This window comes from Dermacentor silvarum, chromosome 7 (assembly GCF_013339745.2).
Source record: "Dermacentor silvarum isolate Dsil-2018 chromosome 7, BIME_Dsil_1.4, whole genome shotgun sequence".
Taxonomy (NCBI): Eukaryota; Metazoa; Arthropoda; class Arachnida; order Ixodida; family Ixodidae; genus Dermacentor; species Dermacentor silvarum.
Genome location: NC_051160.1, coordinates 100,949,405 through 100,971,081, shown reverse-complemented (window position 1 = coordinate 100,971,081; position 21,677 = coordinate 100,949,405). Strand labels below are relative to the sequence as shown.

General features: G+C 43.6%; 1 protein-coding gene across 1 annotated transcript in view; it reads left to right on the top strand.

Annotated features, from left to right (window-relative positions):
* Positions 1 to 20,030, top strand: part of LOC119458317 (cap-specific mRNA (nucleoside-2'-O-)-methyltransferase 1-like) — a 92,470-nt gene extending 72,440 nt beyond the window's left edge. The window contains 6 exon segments of the mRNA XM_037720148.2: positions 1,604 to 1,753; positions 2,561 to 2,683; positions 5,806 to 5,897; positions 8,675 to 8,791; positions 9,191 to 9,321; positions 19,679 to 20,030. Coding sequence (XP_037576076.1) covers positions 1,604 to 1,753; positions 2,561 to 2,683; positions 5,806 to 5,897; positions 8,675 to 8,791; positions 9,191 to 9,321; positions 19,679 to 19,938 — 873 coding nt within the window. The 3' untranslated portion in view covers positions 19,939 to 20,030.
* Positions 20,031 to 21,677: the final 1,647 nt, after the last annotated feature.

Genomic DNA, 21,677 nt, shown 5'->3' with positions numbered 1-21,677 from the left:
ATTGTCACTTTTGCTGTAGTCAAACGCCCTCATTCTGTGATTAGAGAAAACTAATTTGTTGGCCTAATTGTTACAATTGAAGTCAACTTCACTGTAAACAGCTTGGTCACATGGTGAGGTCAATCTTGAGAGCAAGCTCGGTTTACTGAAGTCCTGTGGCAAGCTGAACATTCTGGAGACCTTTGTTTAGTTTCCCGTAGATTCATGAGGAGTGCAAACCATGTACTAAGTTCTAAGTTCAGCCAGACAGTGATTTGAAAATTGTTTCCATGTGCCTACGAATGTGTACTGCAACTTATACTGCATGAAATAATGTGAGCCTTAATGCAAGTAGGTAATATTGTGCTAGCTATTACTGTTGCTTTCTTGTAGTTCAGTCATAACTGCCAATTTTTTATCCTCCATGAGATCAGCAGAAAATCAGTACGAGAGGGAATCTTAATCTCCACTGCCAAACGAACTAGTAAAGTCACAGACCAGAAATTCAGACATGCTCTGTTTTCCAGACAGCTTCGCAGCACCGCCACAGGTGTCGCAGACCTAATGTTTAAGGACGACCGAAATTTCGGACACCTTACCATGCACCTTTTGATAATTGCACAATTGCCATCTAATTTAGCCACAGAGTTTGCACAGAAAGAGCTACTATATTTTTGTTTTGATGTGTCGTTGGCATGGTAACCAGTGTCTCCTCAAAACTGAAACAAGCAGAGCCTAGTCCGTTTGCTGGCCATGCTCAAACTGCAGGACAAGACAAGTCAAGCTGTTGAGTTCGCATTGTTAAGTCCGCATTGTTCATCATACGAACTTTGCCTGTCCAGGATTTGTTCATTTACATGTCAAATAGTGACGCAGACATGCGCGACTTGTTTGATTTTCTAGCTTCAGATCATCAAGCAGCTTGAAGTGGTGCCAGCTCCATCGTCAGTGTCTGCACCAACGAAGGCGGCGATTAAGGGAGGGAAGTGCCAGACAGTGACTGTTGCAAAGAAACCCACAATCATTCGGCTCTCAGAGCACACTCGACCTCTTTCTTAAGTTGCCAAGGGAAATAGATTTGGTGCACGCGTTGGTGCACAACTTTCGTCAATTTGAAGCAATGGTGAGACGATGGTCAAAATACGAATTGACCAGGTCGCAGGCAAGCATAGCAAAACGTTGACAACTTTTTTTTGGGGGGGGGGGGGGGCACCTGTAGAATGATGTCATTTCTGGTGAATCCAATATTTTGGACTTTGGATTATTTGTACGCTTAGGCTGTTCCTGTCAAGGCCAATTTACCGTCTTGCTGTATCACAGTTATCCTAGTATTGCAGTTAGAAACCCTCCATTGCAAGAGCGAACAACATTATGGGGTTGAAGAGGACTGAACGTATCAGCCAGATGCATTGGAATATATTAAAACACATTCAGCACCAATGACACTTTGTATCTTTCCGGAGATTAGTTGCTGCTGTATCTCCAGCGAATGATCTACTTTGACAATTGCAAATGTTGAGAAGTTGACTTAGCACAACTCTAAATTTGTGCTGATTCTGTGGCAGATGTAATGGACTATGCACATTGTTTCATCGATCTACCTTCTTTGCTTTCTGTGCTTTAGAACGAACTGGCGTACTTTGACAAACGCCCTGAGGAGCTCAAACCCAAGTTTCTCGAGGACATCAAGAGCATCCATGACTACCGGTGTGTCGTATGTGGCGAGTGGAAGCCCAATATTCCGGACAGCAAATATTTCTTCCTCAGTGCAGGGGTGAGTGCATTTTTCAATATTTTAGGCTAACTATTTTTTCAGCATTTTTTTTAGCAATGAGAATAGTCCATAACAATTGTTATAAAGGTTGATTATTAAGGTTAGCACTCAACACAATGGATAATTTTTTTTTGCCATCACTGAAGCCATATCCTTCTGTTGGTGACACAATGAGTAAATACAGGCAGTCGAAATGAATAAAGCATTTCTAGAAGCGACCACAAGGGGGCTCACTGTGGCACTGTCATGGATTGTAGCCAGTGGAATATGCAGCAAATTATAGTTCAGCATTTAGCTGTGCATAAGAAGTACTACATATGAAATATTATTTAAATTCCGGCTGTCGGAACAGCTTGGTTGTTCTTCTCACATACTGCTTGCTCAGACCACTGATTCCTTGATCACCCGCTGAAGTGGCGCCAGTTGGCTGGAAAACGTATCATACGATCGCAGTTTCACGATGTACTGAGCGTTGGTACCAAGTGACTGTTTTCGGGGAACGTATTAACTGGCAAAAAAGAAGCGGTAACTGTATTGGGTCATTTTTTTTTGTGTTCTCGATCGCGAACATTGGTACCGGGAAATCGTTCGAAACAGGATCATATCCATGAGGTTCTACTGTATAGTGGCATCCGAAATTTAACTTGCTGTGATGCGAAAATTTCATTAACATGTTTCATAAAGGTTTCGGTCAGTGGCTTCGACTGTAGTATTATTTATATTGTAAGGTTAGCAGGTTGTTGACGTGTGAGTACTGTTTCATGCCTCTATTATGATCACCGCGTACGTCCACACTGCCACTTGCAGCGCAGGCAAGTCTATCAGTGGACGGGAAACTCTTCGGACCAGTGGAAGAAAGTCACCGAGGGCCTCGAACTCCCACCAGACACGCTCTTCTACGGCGAGATGGTGCAGGAGTTTTCGGGAGAGGTCAGTGCTTGCGTATGGCATGCACTACACGTCAGGTTTTTTTGACCTTAGCTGAAGAGAGTGCTGAAGTATTGAAAGCCTAAAGATACCCTCACCTTGCAAAAGTGCTTTGAATGTGGAACACAGGGAAAGAAATAGGTACAAGAAACAGACCTTCAAAATATCTTGCACAGTCCTTTTCAATTATAAATTTTTTTTAATAATTGCATCATTATTTGCCGTAACGGGGATAAGTGCGCACAGGAGATTATGGAGGCAGTGGAAATTTATTCTGGCAGAGAGGACTGCATCAGCACTCCATCCTCGTCCGTATCAAACAAAGAACTCTTGTATCTTGCACACGCAATCTAATCATGTTGACGAAAACATTATCTGTTGTGTCTGCGTATTGTTACCCTTTCAATAAACACCACTTGGAAGTAGCGCCATATTTTTTGTTCCTGTTTTATTGCCTATGTCTTATTCGTAAAGCACTTTTTCAATTTTGCTATGACTTGCCAACCCGCCCAAGTTCGCACCCTGTTGTTTTGCTGTTTACTTGACTGGCTCACTGAGAATGTTTTATATGGAAGTGCCGCTTGCTTCATTTTGTTTTGGGCACTGGAATTAGCAATATAGCAAACACTGGCTATAACAACTTAAAATAACAACTTAAATCATATATAATGAATACCTCTATATAACGAACACAATTATACAAGCTATTTGATACAATGAAGTAAATCTTCATGGCATGTTTTATTCAGTGAGTATTCTACTGCCAGAATGAAACCATATATGCAAGATCCGAGATAATTTTGGCTACAAAGAAATGAACATTTGCTTGCTGAGCAGCTCGAAGTATGTTTCCTGGTAGAAAAATGTCAAATGCTGATCAGATACGGCTTGATACAGCATGCAAGTGCATTTTAGCACATGTCTCGACTTGGCTGGCTCCAGTGTTTTCGCCAACGTTACGATTTATTGTGATAGCACCAAATGCCTGGCTACATATTGAGGATGATGCAAAGCATGTTTTCAATTTTAGCACTGGTTGTGTGCCATGCATTGAAACGGTGAGCTGCTGATGGGCCATTACAATCAAAGGGAAACCCATTGCTGGCCCGTCAGAGGCATTCTTGTATTTCTTCCGCATGGACATGATCTCAACTTTTTTTCCTGCCGATATCAGTACGTACGCTTATAGAGCTATTGGATATAATAATGGTATTTTTGGTTGAAGGTGGAGACCTCATTAAAATGAGGTTGCATTGTGCAAAACAGTTTTTTGTCTAATAACAGCGCTCTTCACAGAAATAACGTAGGCAGCGGCGCTATGTCACGCTGCAGTGCAGTCGTCACATAAGCAAGAGCATTGTTTTGTAATCATGCTGCCTTGGAGATGGGCATGGTGCAGCTTTGTGTCCCTTAGCGAGACGCTTTAATGACGCATTTGTCAGCCCAGGTTTAGGCATAGCCCTTCCATGCCTACATTGCAGCCCAGAATTGAGGCATTAGGCATTACCTTCAAATTTTTTGTGCCCACTTGTCACAAGCGTTAATGTCCCATTTGAGTGCCGAATTTTCATTTGTACGTGCCATGGTTATGTCAAACATTTGCAAGCATCAACGAAAATGAGCGTACTTATGATTGATTGCGTACAACTCAAGGTTCTCTTGACTTAACGTACTCCACAAAAGCAGTAGTCAACGCGAACTGTCCTAGAGAAAGTACTATAGTGAAATGGATATTGTGGTGTTTGAAGGCAGCACTGGCACTCGATTGTGTAGTGGGTTCTCTCTTGTTTTGTACGGTAATGATTTATACCAGGCGAGTTTCTGGTAATGCTCAAGTGTCTTGCAGGTACACTACATTTGATACAAATGATTTCGATGTCATGCCTGAAAGATCGTCTTTTTTTTTTTTAGCATAGAGCGCATATTTGTACGCTCATTGGGGCTCGACAAAATTTCTGAGTTCTGACAAGTGCTGACAACTCACTCAAAGGCTGTGTGTGGTAGTAGAGTGATACAGTGTTAAAAGAATGTTCTACCTCTGGATTTTTTTCAGCAAGCCTTATCAGTATTCATTGCAGTTGATAAAATCATGTGTAGTTGCCAAAATAGGCCTGGTTGATTTGTGGCCAAGATGTGGTACAGCGAAAACAAGGTGCTTAACAAAGATGATAGAGATTTCATTTCAGAGTAATTTATGGTGATCCTCGTAGTGCAGGTTCTGCTGCTTAATTAACTGCTAGTATGAGGGTTGCTGTGTTCCCATATCTCTTGAAAAGGAACATCCTGAAATTCGCCACTTTCACTTTAGTTCCAGTAAACCGTATTTATTTGATTATAAACCGGTCATGATTATAAGGGTAGGGTGCAATTGAGGGGACCCAAGAAAAAAAAAACTTGAGTATGCATGCCAATATAAGGCTTACAGAGTAGCCCACGGATTACCGTGACTTAACGGGGATCGCCTGAAATACTGAATTACTAACAGCCATAATGCAGAGTGGCGACCATGAAATAGGGCGAGGGGGAGGGAGCTTCAACAAGAGAAGTGAGATTTATATGCGAATTTTGCTTTTAGGTGTAGTAGCTTCACGGCAGCGGGCATTTTTCCTTATAGTGTGGCTTCACGGTGCAAAACGTGCGTTGCCGTGAAGCCACACCTACAGTCAAAATTCGCATTTAAGGCTGGAAATGACTTCAAGGCTAAAAATCCTGGGGAAAAGCCTTGCCTTATATTCGAATATATATGGTATATTCACTTTTAAGATCCGTGTAAGTTAAGCAGTATGTGAGCCTCGCACACAGGAAATTCTATTGCAGTAAAAAACAATAAAGGAAAATTTAGTTACCTTAGGAAGCTTGAGGAAATGCTATTGCAGTAAAAAAAGAATAAAGGAAAATTTAGTTACCTTAGGAACCTTCTACATGCAATGAAAGTGTTACATTTTTTTTAGGCCTGTTTTTCTGTTATATTGTCTAGTTGTGTTTTTTATTTGAACGGTTCATCAGTATTGCTTGCTGCCACACAAAAATTAGAAGGGGAGTGAAGAAGAGATGTTTAAAGAGGTTAGAGCCATCAGCACCATATTTTTCTTATTTTGTCTTAGTATCCTTTTTTATTTTTTCAGGGTCGATATCAGAAACGTTTCCACACGATCCACATCATTGACGCTTTTGTTTTGGGCAAAGTATATGTCAAAGATAAGCACTATGAGGAGAGGTAAGTGGCATCTGATGTTTCATATCAAATTTTCTTCGCATTCATCCAGCTCTCAAAGGCAGCCAAGCCATTCCATTTCTCTCCACTTTGATTCCATGTAGTCACGCCACCAGATGCTGGCCAAAAAAAGAAGTTGGGGAGAAAAGATGGCTGAAGGAGGTGTTTTAAGCAAGTGTAAAAGGAAAACATCACTGATTGTAGCGTAAATAAAACTACATGACTAGACTGCCAAAAACACGAAATGACAGACTACAAGCAGAAATCGCTGCTTGTTATGTTGGCTTCCACTGCGAAACCTAGCTTGCATTACCTATTTCGTTTTTGCATTTCTTCGCAAACTTTTATCTTTGTCTCACTTCTAATACTTTGCGATACTTTGTTTAGCAGACGGAGAATAGTAACAAAAATTTAACAGTTGGTTGTCGCGAAATATATGGTTAGATTCAAATACTCCAAAATTCCGAATAGTAGTTTTTTTTTCTAATACAAGTACGAACAGTGATTGTGTAATATTCGAGTCTTACTTGAAACATTGAGTATTTGCCTGCCCTAGTTACTACGCTAGCCTTTCCGGTTGTATTTAAAACCTCTCTTTCTCTGTGGGATGATGATCAGCTCTCATCTAGTCAAATTGGAACTCAGATATGATGTAAGTATGTAAATCTATGCCGTAAGTATCTGTAGTTGTTAAATTAACCAGTACCTGTTAATGAATCATGTATCGGAAACTATGATTGGCAACTGTGCACACATATTCTAACGAAGAATATTCAGTTGAACTTGTGATATCCGAGGGATGCTTTACTGCGTACAGTTAAACCTGCTTATGACGAACCTCCATATAACGAATTCCTGGATATAACAAAGTTTTTGTATTCCCCACCGTGACTCCATAGAAGCACATGTATTTGAGACCTCTACGTAATGAAGTGGCAGCGGGAGACCCCCTCGAAGTAACGAATTTTCTGCACCGACAACCTAGAGATTTCGCCCCAAATTTTGTCATTTTTGCCCGAGCAGCAACCGGAAGCACCTTCTCTGCTGCGGCGTAATGCGAAGCGGCGGCGTCGCGCTTGGCGCGCTCGAATTCACGGTGACTGCGAGGTGAGAGCGAAGCGCTCGTGTGTTTGCGTGCGTGCCAGCGTGCGTGACGCGGGCCTGCATCCCTCGACCTGGCGATCTTGCCGCCGCGGGCGTGACCTTTCCCCTTCCCTTCATTCAAATTTGATCCCGCCGCTTGCTGCAGCTAGCCCAGCCCACCAAGCCGGCACTCTCCTTTTCCTGTTGACGTTGCCGAAGCGAAAAAAAAAATTTTTTTTTCATCGTGCTGGCAGTGCCAGTCTTTCACTACTGCACAAGTCTCTGCACTTCACTTCACTAACGTGACACTAGGTGACACTATACGACGGACGCTATGCGATGCCATCGTGTCGCTCGCTCTTCGTTTCCAACGCTTCGCGCTTGTGTGAAACGACACGTGTTCACGCATCTAGTACCTGGTGTGACATTCCAAAGATGAGTGCTTCAATGAAGAAACGCAAAGTGTTGACCTTGTCTGCAGTTCGCTTTGAAGATAAGCCCGCGCGGGCGCACCCTTTTTCCACATCGCAGATCGCTTTCAAGATCGGCGTTTACTTCGGCGGCGGCCGCCGCCGAATTAAACGCCTCCCTTTCTCGCCTTCCCCGCCGTGCCTAGCGCGGAAGCGCGTTTTCGCCCCCCCCCCCCCCTTCTGCCTCGCGTGCGCGAGATTGAGTCGGCTGACCCCCGCAAACTTTCACTCGCACATACAGCGTACGGGGGGCGCGGCGACAATGTTGCCGTGTTTGGACTTTACACGGAACCTCAAAGCAACGTCCACGGTGACGGCACAAATGCGCTTAGCAATAAAATGTGCTTCTGCGCGGTTACTACTCCGACAGCGACAGCAAATTCGCCCCCCCTACTGGCAGCTTTTCCGCGTTACCGGGAACTTATCTCGAAGGCCATGCTTTTGTGCACGGCAATCGGCAACAGCTGTATGAGCAGGAATTACGTCATGGCGGCCATGTTGTAAGCTCATTATCGCTGGCGTCGCAACTCGAGAATCGAACGTCTCCGCACATGAGATTTTGCCAATTTGTGTCTGTGCATGTAGAACAAGAAAAATAGTATGCACTAACTATTTGGTGGGCATTGAGCGACTACGGCTTAAGCGGTCAGCCAATACATAGGGTTCAATGGGGGCTGGGTCCCAACTACGTTTACACCGCAATTACGCATTAAGCGGATACGTGTTAACGAGGTTTGACTGTACTATCCTTACTTCGTATAGCTGTCTGCTAATTTGCTGTCGCAATCGATGCTTTGCCTTTCGGGTGAAACTGGGACTTTTTTCTTCATCGCAACTTTAGTGTATTGGGAGTAAATCTTGAGCGATACTACATACAGTAAGCATTCCTTTTTTGAATTTGAAAGCGCACATGATGCCATGCCATCTTGGCACGTCCATTCCTTGCACACGCTGCAAGTTACCTCTAAAACAGGGCATGTGGGCTGTGCATGCACTCAGCTGTGCTGACAGCCAGCCATATGTAGCTGTGGCTGCACTAGAAAAGCAGACGCACGCCAATCTCTGTGTGTGTCGTCTTCTTTTTCTGTCGTGCTGCATATTTTAATCATGAATTTAAACTAACTAGCCTGTCAATATACCTAATAAGAATTTCATTAAGAAGTTTTGATAAATGTGTACAAGCCATTTGCTTTTTTCACTGATGATTTCATTGTTTATATTTCCCAGGATGAAATGGGTTCAAAAGTTTGTCAAAGCCTTGTCAAAGCCAAGTCGGGCTGACTTGACGCCTCTTCGAGCCAAGGAGGTTTTCAAGCTTCGAGATGTGGAGTCACTCTTCGACCGGTAATGCCATGTTTGTTCATTACTTTTTTTATTAAAGAAAGGTTACGTGCCTATTTGTCAAGTGGAATGTCTGCGAAGGTACTAAGAAGTTGGCATGCATTTGCTGTAGACACTTGCCTGGTTGACAGATACATTTTGCTTAGACAGTAGTTTTTTTTTGCAAAGTAGGAAAAGGAATCACATGCAGGGCCGTATTGTCCTCGTGTTCGCAGGTATCAAGGCTATCTTCAGCACATGTGAACACATATCACGGAGTGGTTTCACATAGCATTTCTCTCCGCATTTGTTTATAATTTGTGGGATAGGCTCCCTTTTAGGCGGACTCTGCTGAGCTGATTGTTGTTTCTCCGTCTAGTTTGCCACCACCATACTAATACTTTACTTTCATGTTGGTACCAGGATCACCTTGAAGCTAGAGAAAGGTGCGGCCCGAAACATGCGGCTCAGCTGCACGGTCCCCAAGGAAGGGAGGGATCGGGAGGAGAAGCACTTCTCGGCCACGGGTGTCCTCTTCTTTCGAACCACCAGGGGTAAGGGAGAGTCACTTTCAGTCTTGCAGCAGCTGTAAGTGTCCATTCCCACTTGGTTCAGTGGCCATGACGTTCTGCTGCTGAGCACGAGGTCACGAATTCGATTCCCAGCTCGATTTCCCGCTGCACTGGAAGTATTTCATTAGAGGCAAAATGTAAAAGCTAGGGGTGGGTGAATACTCGAAGTTTCAAATACAAATAGAATATTACACACTAACTACAGTAGAACATCGTTCATATGTTTTGGGAAAAAAAAAACATGAGAAAAAACATAATAACAGAAAAAACATGCGATTGATTGGAAGTCGCTAAGAAATTGACAGACTCAACTGTAGTTGACATCTACGTCAGGCGAAGCATTGCACGAGTCGTTGCAGCACGAGAAAAAAAATGCCAGCGAGCTGGTGGGGCTCGAGCGGCCCTGAAACGTGCGTTGTCGTTGTTACTGCTTCGGCAAGCTTACTTTTGTGCTCCTCGGATTCGGCCTGGGTAAACAACTTGTTCAAGCAGGGCATTTTGGCTGGAAGTTTTGAGGTGCCCACTCGGTGTGAGTCGTCGTGGATGTGCGTCGAGCTGGTAGGGCCCAAGCGACCCGAGACGTACATTGTTGTTTTCCCATCGCATAGTGTTTTGAGACTGCGGCTTGAAATATAAACGAAATCGAGCTGATGGGCAACACTAGAATATGATGCCTACGATGCCGCCAGAGCGATACATGCGGCAGGGAACCGCAGCGCATTTGCATTATCGTCTATTAAAACCGTGCAGTACACGTCCAACAACGCTACAGCCCACGCACTGTGGAACAGATGAGTGAACATGCTTTTTGCATTAGGATTAGCGGTGATAGCTGTGAATGCAGTGTGCGACAACCCAGGAGAAGATTTGCTCATACCGCAATAAGAAACTTTGTGCCCACCAGTGTTTTCACGTGAGACGGGTGGGCAAGTATTGCGGAGAAGCTGCTGCAGCGGGCGACTTACTAGTCGTGATCACGCGAACGTTTCGCCTTTTACATGGGATCTAGCGGCCAGATAACGTATCGTACGATCGCAATTTGGTGATCTACTGATCGTTCGTGCTAACAGATAGTGTTTTTCGGGAATGTATGAACCGGTAAAAAATAAGCATAACTGTATTGGGGAATTTTTCGTGTTCGAGATCACAAATGTTGGCGCTGGGAAATCGTTTGTAGCGGGATCGTATCAACGATGTTCTATTGTATTCGTATTCAAAAGAGAAATATATTCGGTGTTTTTGAATACTATAATTCACCAAATATTTCGTAAGAGCCTACTGTTAAAGTCTTGCTACTCTTCTTTGTCTGCTAAACAAAGTAGCACAAGTTATTAAAAGTGACTCAATGACAATAATTTTTGAAGCAATGCAGCTGCACAATGAGCAATACAAGCTTTGTTTTTGGTTTTGCAGCAGAAGCCAACATGACAACCTATGAGTTTTGCTCGTAGCTGTGTCATTTAGTGTTTCTGGCACTCTAGTCATGTAGCATCCTCTTCACGCTACAACTAATAGGGTTTTCCTTGCAACAGGCCCCTTTACATTTGTTTACAGCACAGAAATCCTCCCGCAGTATTTTTTTTTCTGCATCGTTTGATAATTATTTTTGTCAGCCATTTATTTAGTGTTTTTGGAAAGCTAGTCACACTAGCCATTCACTCTTGGATAGCCTGTTTGCAAACCAGGCTCTCAAGTTCTTATGTGGCTATTCGTGTTGTTTGTTTTATTTACTGTTAGTGATCTTGTTTAAAACTGATCCTTTGCCCCTGATAGCTATCTTTATTGCACTAGTACCGAAATAAATGTGTTTGCTGTAAATATATGTGTCTGCATTAGACTATTCGAAATTTCATTCGATATTCGATACTTAGTATTAATATTCGATTTGTATACCAGAAATTGAATATTTGTGCCCCTTTAGACTAAAAACGCTCTTGTGCTTATACAGTAAAACCTTGTTATAAGAGACACTCAAAGGACCCGGGAAACATGTCTCTTGTAACCAAAAATTTTTAAAACACCGGAGAGTCGGACTAGGTCACTTTATTATACATCAGCATCAAAGTGTGTTTTACGCATCTACAGGAAATTGCTCAGTATGACTTAAAAAAGTCATTAGTAGTAGTTCGTTTTTTAGTGACTGCAGATTGTATTGGCTTCCTTCCCAACTTCTGGAGGTAAATTTTTTAACTGCGCTAACTCACGCTGGACACGAGGCAGACAAGACGTGCGCATACTCGCAACTGAACTTGTCAGTGTGAGTTAGCGCAGTTAAAAAATTTATATCATGCATGTTAACCAACTAGCCCGACTTGGAGCTCTACTTCTGGAGGTAAAGCACTACTTTACTTTTCAAACCTTCCTGTTGCTCACAATACCTTTTAAGTGCTCTTAGATGTTCGTCAGCCTCAACTGCCGACCCTCTCTGCTCTAATGACAAAGTATCACAGAAAGTTCCGTGCAATTTGCAGTCGCAACCTTGCGAAAAATGACATTCGGCTGCGGAACGGAAAAGAATCGAGCCAAGGGAATGAAAAGTGCAGCGCATGCCGGTTGGTACGACGTTGGCCGCGTTGTGGGAGCATGTCTGGGTTGTGTCTTCTAAATAGTGAGGGATTTACTCTAGGGACCTAAACGCTTGTCCTTAGTAACCGAATGTCTCTGGTAACCATGTCTCTTGTATGCGATGTTGTTAACGTGGCGAACATAGGAAAGCCAACCAAACCATTTTCAAATGTCTCTTATAACAGAGTCTCTCTTGTAACCATGTCTCTTGTAACGAGATTTTACACCATTTCATACTTAGCAGGCAACACTGCGGGAACTATGCAAGTAGTGCGATCATAGAAGGCTCACTCCACATGTGTCGCGGGCGGTTGTTTTCGATCATAACTACACATTGTGGATGTCGGGTTATGTTGAATGAGTGCACTTTTATGCTTCCAGGCATGCGGCGTACAACATTTTGGGTGTAAGTGCAAGACCCGCGCTATGGCCGCTGGTGGCAGAGACGTATCATTCCACTAATGCAGTGGTAAATAGGCTCAGATCAGAGACGCCTTGCATGTAGCAATTATGTCATATTTTGCAACGTCAAAGTATGACATCAAATGTTACATTGAAAAACATGATGCATATCTATATATAGTTGTTTCATATGTGACTTGCCATTTTTTGGTCAGAAATGCGAGCAGTGAAGGGACTCTCTAGCCTTCATAGCATTGCCTGCTAGCTAAGTTATTTTACAAGCCACATAAGTAGCAGCAGAGTTGTATCACATATTTTCGACGCTCCAGGCACTTGCATGTGTCGGAGGGTGAACTAGTGAAGTGCTGTTAGTTTGGGCATGGGCCACAGTCGATGGGCAATTGTAGCGGGATGGTTTGTAAAATGTGGAATGTCAAAATAATGGACTACAAGGCAGGTGTTGTGTTGTCCATAAACTGCAATAAAAAGCTGATATTAAAGATGATGGGCAATAAGTGTAAGTGGGTAATAAGCCATGGCTCAGTGGTAGAGTGCCCGCCTTGGCTGTGGAGGTTGTGGGCTCGATTCCCACCGCCGCCAGGGCACCCACTGGTTCAAATAGGTACAAGCGTACCCCGGCCTGGCGTTCGGCTTCCTTCAGGGGTGATACGCTTGGGAAAGGTGCCTGCGCCCTGAATTCCCGTTGAAACCCTCGTGAGCACAGAAAAAAAGTGATGGCTCCCATGGCGGCCACTTTCCATGTGGCGCCCCAAGCACCTATTGAGGTTGGGGCGCCTTCAAGTTGAGGACAAACACCTCTTCTCAAGCGTTGAGGTCGCATGATGGCCGAGCACCAGGCCGGGAACGCGCTTGTACCTATTTTACCGGTAGGTGCCCGGCGGCAGCACTTGCCTCCCACAGCAGCGGTGGATGCTCTTCAACAAGGTTGTCTGTGGTTGGACAAGAGGTGCCCAGAGACAACTCCTGAAATCTCTACAGGGCCCTCTTTCCAGTTGTGAACCCCTACGACAGCCGAGCACCAGGCCAGGGAATAAAAAGAAAGAAAAATAATAAAAATAAAGAAAAAAATAAAAATAAAGAAAAATACGGCAGGTTCCCGGCGGCACTGAGATTTGAACTCGGTACCTCTCGCATACAAGGTGGATGCTCTACGTAGACTCTAGACCACCGCAATCTTTAGGCCACCGCAACATTGCTCTCCCTAGTCACAAAGGACCTAATAAAGAAACGGCAAAATATGAAAGTGTCAAACTCGAGAGATCAGATAGAATTCGTTGAACTGTCGAAACTGATCAACAAGAAGAAAGTAAGGGATATCCGAAATTATAATGTGGAAAAAATTGAGGAAGCAGTAAAATATGGACGCAGCATGAAATCAGTGAGAAGAAAACTTGGCGTAGCACAAGGCAAAATGTATGCACTGAAAGATAAGCATGGTAATATCATCAGCAATTTCATTGACATAGTAAAAGCAGCAGAAGAATTCTATACTGACCTGTACAGTGCCCAGAGCAGCCAAGCTACTTTCATTCGAAGTAGTGATGAACAGGATACAGAGGCTCCTTCTATAACTAGCGATGAAGTTAGAAGGGCCTTGAAAGATGATCAGGGGAAAAGCTGCTGGAAAAGATTGAACAACAGTCGATTTAATAAAAGATGGAAGCGATATCATGCTTGAAAAGCTTGTGGCCCTTAATACGCAATGCCTCACGAATTCAAGTGCACAAAAAAGCTGGTAGAACGCCAACATTATACTCATCCATAAGAAGGGAGACGTTAAAGAATTGAATAATTATAGACCCATTAGCTTGCTTTCAGTATTGTATAAAATTTTCACCAAGGTAATTTCCAATAAAATCAGGGCAACACTTGACTTCAACCAACCAAGAACAGGCTGGCTTCAGGAAGAGATATTCTACGAAGGATCATATCCATGTTATAAATCGGGTAATAGAGAAATCTGCAGATTACCATCAACCTCTCAATATGGCTTTCATAGATTATGAAAAAGCATTTGATTCAGTGGAGATAACAGCAGTCATGGAGGCATTGGGTAATCAAGGAGTACAGGAGGCATACGTGAATATCTTGGCAAATATCTAAAGGATTGCACAGTAACCTTGGTTCTCCACAAGAAAAGTAGAACAATACCTATCAAGAAAGGAGTCAGGCAAGGAGACACAATCTCTCCAACGCTATTCACTGCATGCTTAGACGAAGTATTCAAACTCTTAGACTGGGAATGCTTAGGAGTGAGGATCAACGACAGGGAAGGCTTAGGAGTGAGGATGAACAATGAATATCTTGGCAACCTTTGGTTTGCGGATGACATTGTCCTATTCAGCAACAATGGGGACGATTTACAGCAAATGATTGAGGACCTTAACCGAGAAAGTGCAAGAGTGGGGTTGAAGATAAATATGCAGAAGACAAACAATGTTCAGTAGCCTGGCAAGGGAACAAGAATTCAGGATCGCCAGTCAGCCTCTAGAGTGTAAAGGAGTATGTTTATCTAGGTCAATTACTCACAGGGGACACTGATCATGAGAAAGAAATTTACAGAAGATGGTTGGAGTGCATACGGCAGACATTGCCAAATCCTGACTGGGAGATTGCTACTGTCGTTGAAAAGAAAAGTGTAGAATCATTGCATTCTATCGATGCTAACATATGGGGCAGAAACTTGGAGGTTAACAAAGAAGCTTGAGGCAAGTTAAGGACTTCAGGAATTAATCTCAATTTTGTTTACAATGTCTTTTTCACGCTCGAAAAGCCATTTCGGCACGGACATTGCAAACTCGGGCTGGATTTCGTAAAACGCCCATGCCTCTGGAGCCACATAACGCAGGGAGCCCCGTCCGAGCACAAAGTTTCAAGGGCTTTTCGATGGCGAGCGGGCGCGTCGCAGCATCTCATGGCAGCCGCAGAATCTGCGGAGCGCATGGATTTCAATTCCGAAACTTTGTGGGTATAAAGTTCTCATGAACTCTTGATGCAAAAGGTGCACTGACATTTCCAAAGGCATGCTTAAGATTTTCACTATAAATTTTCAATTTAATTTTTTCGGTTTAATGTTCTTATTAACTTAGGCCAACATGCGCCCATGGGAGCCCTCGCGTCCAAGTCGTTCCAGAAATGGAAGCACGCGCTCGAAATCTTCCACACGCACGAAAATACTAAATAATAAATACTGCCGTGACTGTCGGCTGATGTGTCCCGAGTCCACCAAGCAGCGACTTTTTCTTTCATTTGTGAATCTGTTTGAACCGGTGATCGTGGCTCTAGAGGAGATAAAATTAAATGGCAGTAGCAAAAGTCTCGTTGAAACGAATAGTCTAGCTTTGTCACTTTTGTCACCGACATTCCTTGTGAGCCTACATGCGGATGGAGGCAAAATGCAAAAACGCTTGTGTGCTTGCGTTGTAGTGCACGTTAAAGAACCCCAGGTGGTCAAAATTAATCCGGAGCCCTCCACTACGGCGTGCCTCATAATCAGAACTGGTTTTGGCACGTAAAACCCCAGATAGAAGAAGTGAGCCTACATGCGGCAGAGCAAGTGTTAGCAGTGACTCTGCCTCTGGCAAAGAACCTGCCGACCAGGAACATCGACATGAGCGCCGTCATTGACGACATAGTTGTGGTACAGTCGTTCAATCGAAAATGACTGCGAGAATGCGATGGCTTCATTCTCAAAAATATTTGCACAAGTACAGGAACTGGCAAAAAAACTGGATGTGGAAATCCCCAGCCGATGAACCGGTGTCCGACAGCAGGATCGTGGGAGCGTTGATTAGAAAATGCTGAGGAATATTTCCGCAGAACTGTGTTTACTCCATTCATGGACTACATATTAGCACAGTTACACGAACGGTTCGAAAAGCACAGGACAATCAAGATAGATTGTCCGGTGCTTTTCGAACCGTTGGTGTAACTGTGCTAAAAGCACAGGACTTTTCTATCTGGATTACCACCAAGCTGTATCTTTGCATTTCTAATGCATATTTTGCAGAACTCTTGCTTGTTATATGTACTCTCTGTTGCGACTATAATTTCCGTGCAATTACTCACAATACACGAACGGTAGCAGCTGCTCCTGCGCAATACATCAGAGTGAAGGACAGCGTCATTGAGGTTTTTCTCTGGCCGTTGCATATGTACAAAAATGTAAACAAGGTTCTTGAATGATGGAGATTCATCAAAATATTTTACTTCAACTTGTTCATTTCATGGCCTTTACGTTTTTTGTATCAGGTGCATGCACTGCATTGCTGGTTTCGAACTGATACAGTTCTAAAGTTCGCGTGATATTTTCTTTACTTATTAAATAGACAAAAAACATGAGAGCATTGATATCAGTTATTTCTCCTGCAATTTTTGGGACACACGAACATATTTTTATGAAAAAAATACATATATTACTTGCCTTGACAGTGCCTAGTGCTCAAGAATTTCATTGCAGCATCTAATGTGCATTGGCAATGCAGGTATTATTCACGTATTTGATCCCTCGACAAATTCTATAAGGAGGAGGCCTCGCCGCAATGTGAGCCCCCCCCCTCCCCGAATAAAGTTTCTGGCTATGGCACTGAGCTAGACGTACGTCGCAGACACGGACAAGAAAGAACAAATCCCATCGGACGTTCGAGAGTCCCTCTGCGTCGCACCAGTCCTGCGCAACATGCATCTAACACAACATGTGACAACAGCACGACGATAGCCACGTTGTAGACGATCACATGATGGCAATGACATGATTTCTACACCAGTCATTGATGTGCGCCCATGACATGGGGATTGTTGTGTTCTACATAGGTAGTGGACGAGTGTGTGTTAGTAGTAGTAGTAGTAGAAAACTTTATTTGATGTTTTGTAGTGAAGTCTCAGAGGGTGGAGCCCTCAGTCCAGGGCCACATTTGCTGCTGCTATCTGGCTGGCCCGGTCGATCAGGTATCGCTGGTCGTCGAAGGCTGTGCTGGAAAGAGCGGCTTCTCACTGGGATGGGGAGGGGTTGGGTATTCTAGTTAAGCCGGGTGATTTCGAGCATTCCCACTTAGAATGGAGTGTGTGTTAGAGAAACGTGGATTGTGATGTTATCAGCAACTACGTTTCATACAATTGTACATGCATATTGCTATTTCATGCGTATGGTAAAACGGTGATGACGTTTGTACTTTGGTAAAGAAATGTTAAATCTTGATCAACTTAAGTAATCATGAAGTCTGTACAACGTCGCACAGCTTCTGCATAGTATAAACTGTTACTAGGAATGTACTCGGCCAATTGTGCTGGTCCTGGAGATATTGCAGTCTAACACGTCATCTTGAAATGCAAACTGTCACAAGGAAAGAAGACTACAAAGCGGCGTGAGCCGAGTGTGTTAAAGAGCTGGCTGGCTTTGGAACGCGCGAAACATGCGTGCGGTAGTGGCCTAATTGTTAGAGTACCGAGCTGCTATGCTCGACGGCAGAGGTTTGATTCTCACATCGGTCGCACGTTGTCTAAGTTTTCTGAGAGCGAGGTGAGACAGGAACCTACCTACCTACCGCAAAGTGCCAAGAATGAGGCAGAGAATGCTCCGCATTACAGATGACGTGGAAATTGAGAAAGTCGGACTTTTCTAGTGTACTGTTGACAAAAATCAGTAGAAAATCGAGTGTCAGGAAGTGTTATCGCACTCAAGAGTGTGCGAATGTCTGCTGACGCAACGCCACCATTTTGGAACCATCGTGAAGAGGAGTGATCTTAAGCTTCAGATAGCCACAGCGCCGTATATTGCCGTGCAGAAATAACAGCAAGCAAAGTGAACGAAAACTGACAAATTAGCATTGCAATTCGTTACTGCTGCTATGCGGACGGGAAGCGCTCCTATTGGCTGATGTAAATTATAATTGCAGTGCCTGTTTCGTGCACAGTTTGACAGAAGCTAGCTGTTCATTTTTCTTTTTGTCCCGATGAAGTTTGGCAATTGCTCTAGGACGCATTGCTGGTTCGTGTTAGTTTCGTTAGTGATTACAAAATGCAAAATTGGTGAATTAACAATTCAAAATGGCGAACTGGGCGTATTGGAAAAAAAGAGAGTAGGGCGAGTTGCGTGTACCTCCACCCCCCTTCTCAGTCACAAAATTTCCACCCCTCAGGAATTTCTGGGGAGAACCCTATTGTGAACCTATAAATGCTGAGTGTGCATTAGATTTGTGGGTGCATTAAAATCAGGTAAGTACTGCCAAATGTGCCAGTGTTGTGTTTGGATCATTTTTCTGTCTTGCTTTTTTTCTTGTTTGTCCCACCGGATAACGTCGTTAGTCCTGTCAAGGTTAAAATAATGGGAGTCGACTGTATTAGAAAGCAATGGCTGACTCGCGCAGCTCTACAATGTGCCGATAAATCCAACACAATAGTCTTCCTAATCCACCGTTCCTGTTCCCATGCTCAGTCATGGATGCATCTGCCATTCTGGCCAATATAAACTTTTCCGTACTTGAGTGGTATCCTGCAACGAATTCAAGAAAAAAAAAAACGAGGAAAATAACTTCTAGATTTCGTATGAACGTGACAGTGGTATAAAACGATACCTATCCATGCATAGAATACGTAGCAATAATCAGCAACTAAGGATATAATCAAAAACAAGTATAATTAGCCATGAATGGGGGGGGGGGGGGGTGAGGCCTTAGGCCTTGTGGTAGTGCGATAGAATGGCAACAATAGCGAGGCTGGGGGCGCATTCAAGAGCATGACATGCGGAAAAAAGGAAAGGGTAAGCCAAGTTTCGACGCTAAACAAGACAAGGTCGATGTAGCTGCGCATGAAATACGATATGAATAAGATGCAAAATGATTGAATAATGAAGAGAGAATAGAGAGATATAATTAACATTTAATCATAAAATGATTGGAACCACCATGTATATTGACCTTGTCTTCTTTAGCGTCAACACTTCGTTGAACCTTTCTTTTTTTTATGTTCATGCCTATTTAAAAATAAATCGGAACTAATTTTCTGGGTGGCCCTTGCATCGGTCAATCACTCGCACAGTATGAACTTCAGTACTGCTGCTAATACGATATGAATAAGATGCAAAATGATTGAATAATGAAGAGAGAATAGAGAGATATAATTAACATTTAATCATAAAATGATTGGAACCACCATGTATATTGACCTTGTCTTCTTTAGCGTCAACACTTCGTTGAACCTTTCTTTTTTTTATGTTCATGCCTATTTAAAAATTAATCGGAACTAATTTTCTGGGTGGCCCTTGCATCGGTCAATCACTCGCACAGTATGAACTTCAGTACTGCTGCAGGAGCAGCTTTTACCCACTCCCTTTGTGTTATCTATGTTTATGCAGAGCCATGGCATGAAGAGTTCAGCATGAGTTCACAGCGCACCTACTACTTCAACACCATGACGAGAAAGAGTGACTACGAGATGCCCAAGCATGGGTGCGCAGCCACTTTTAAGGACTGCTTCCAGACGGCCGTGCTTTGGCAGTGGGTTCCAGGCCTCCGAATCCTGCCACCCCGATCACCATCTGAGACCTGCCCCAATGATGGCCGTGTCCATCGCATGACACTCGTCAACTTTGTCAAGAAGAGACTAGAAAAGTGAACCATTGGCATGGACTGCCATGAGAATGTACATTGACTGCGTGTGCTGAAAGCAGAGTGACGACGAATGAAAGAGTCTGGCATGTGATGCGATCCACTCATCTGTTTTGCTTATTTTGTTCACTTTGTGTCCACAGGTTGATGTAATTAAGCTCGATGGTTGGATGGTCTTAAACGAAATATCACTGATTCACCTATGAAAAGACTTGAAGGGCAGTACTGCAGCAGAGCAGGCCATTAACTGTTTTGCACATGTTGTGATCAGGGTATCTTGGACTACAATTAGAAAAATAGTAGTGAGTTATGGTAGTAGTAATGGAGTTACTGTAGCATACAGCCTAAATTTATAAAAACGACGAAGATGCAACACGTGTCAGTAGTAGTAGTAGTAGTGCATATTACTGTTGAGAAAATGGAAAAGTGGGATCGCAGGCATCATAGCTGTGTCACATTCATGCGGACACCTGAATGGTCCTCCAGAAGGGCAGGGTGGAGGAAGAAGGCATGAGGGGAAAGGTGTTTAAAAAAAGACGCATAAACAAATAAATGCACGCACTCAGAATATGTTAAGTTGCCCACCCCTGTCAATGTCATTGCTGGACCTGTGCCCATCATGAAGCTAAACTAGGCTGACAAATGCTCTAGCATACATGAGGCATGTGTCCAAACTCATCTGCGTACACTAGCGTCTAGCATTTCCTACTCCCCCAGATTGATACTCTAACCCCCCAGTAATACACTGCAGATATGGAATTAAACAGCAATATACATACTGGATGATCATTCTTAAACTATATGGAATTTTTAAAAATCGCTTGTGGCAAATAGCATAATTCTTGTCCTTGAGCTGGATTATTCAAAGAGGTGGACTTACTAGGTCCACTTACTAGCACGAGAAATCGAAACACATATTCAACTGATTAACAAAATTTTACTAATTGAGTCCTAGTTATTTGTCTTACAGCACATATTGCAATTTACAAAGTGTTGCCGGTGAGCCTGCAAGACTTATCCACTTGAAATTAATTACCAAGATTGCACCAGTTCCGAGATATTTCCCAGATTGTGGGATGAAATACAAGGGCATTCCTGTTACTTTTGTGCTTCAATGTAAAAAAAGTAAGTGGAACGACAGTTCATTTTTACGGCGAGTTTCATGGTGTGCGTCTCCACACTGGTGTCATTGTGGAAATTCATTCGAAGTGGACATAGCACGCGACAGCATGCATGGCAACTGCTGCTGGGTAGAAGGAACAGCAAAACACTTTGGCAGTTACGAGGCGTTTTGCAACGGTGGCGCAGGGAGCCTCCATACACACACACTATCAAGGCTGTAGGCGTGCGTGTAAAGGTTCCCTGTACAGTGGATGCGTCACACCTCGATTGGTGCACGACGTGTGACCGACGGGAAACCATCGGCGTTTGTCAGCAGCCAGTGAAAAAATTAGCAGTTTTGCTCAAAGGTGCAACACTGAAAGCATTAGTCAGATTTAGCGTTACGCCGAATGCGTCTCGGGAATTCGCTGAGGAGGAGCACCGTCAATGGAGTTCCAGGCATCGCTTATCGATGGTGCACGAGATGAAAGCGAAGAAAAGCTATCGGCTTTTGTGAACGCGCAAAGATAGGATTAGGTAGATTTACCTAGACGTTTACTGTCTATTCCGCTCAGACCAGTGTATGCACCACAGTGGGGCTTGCGCACAGCTGCTCAGCAGGAATGCTAACGTGCATGGTGCGCT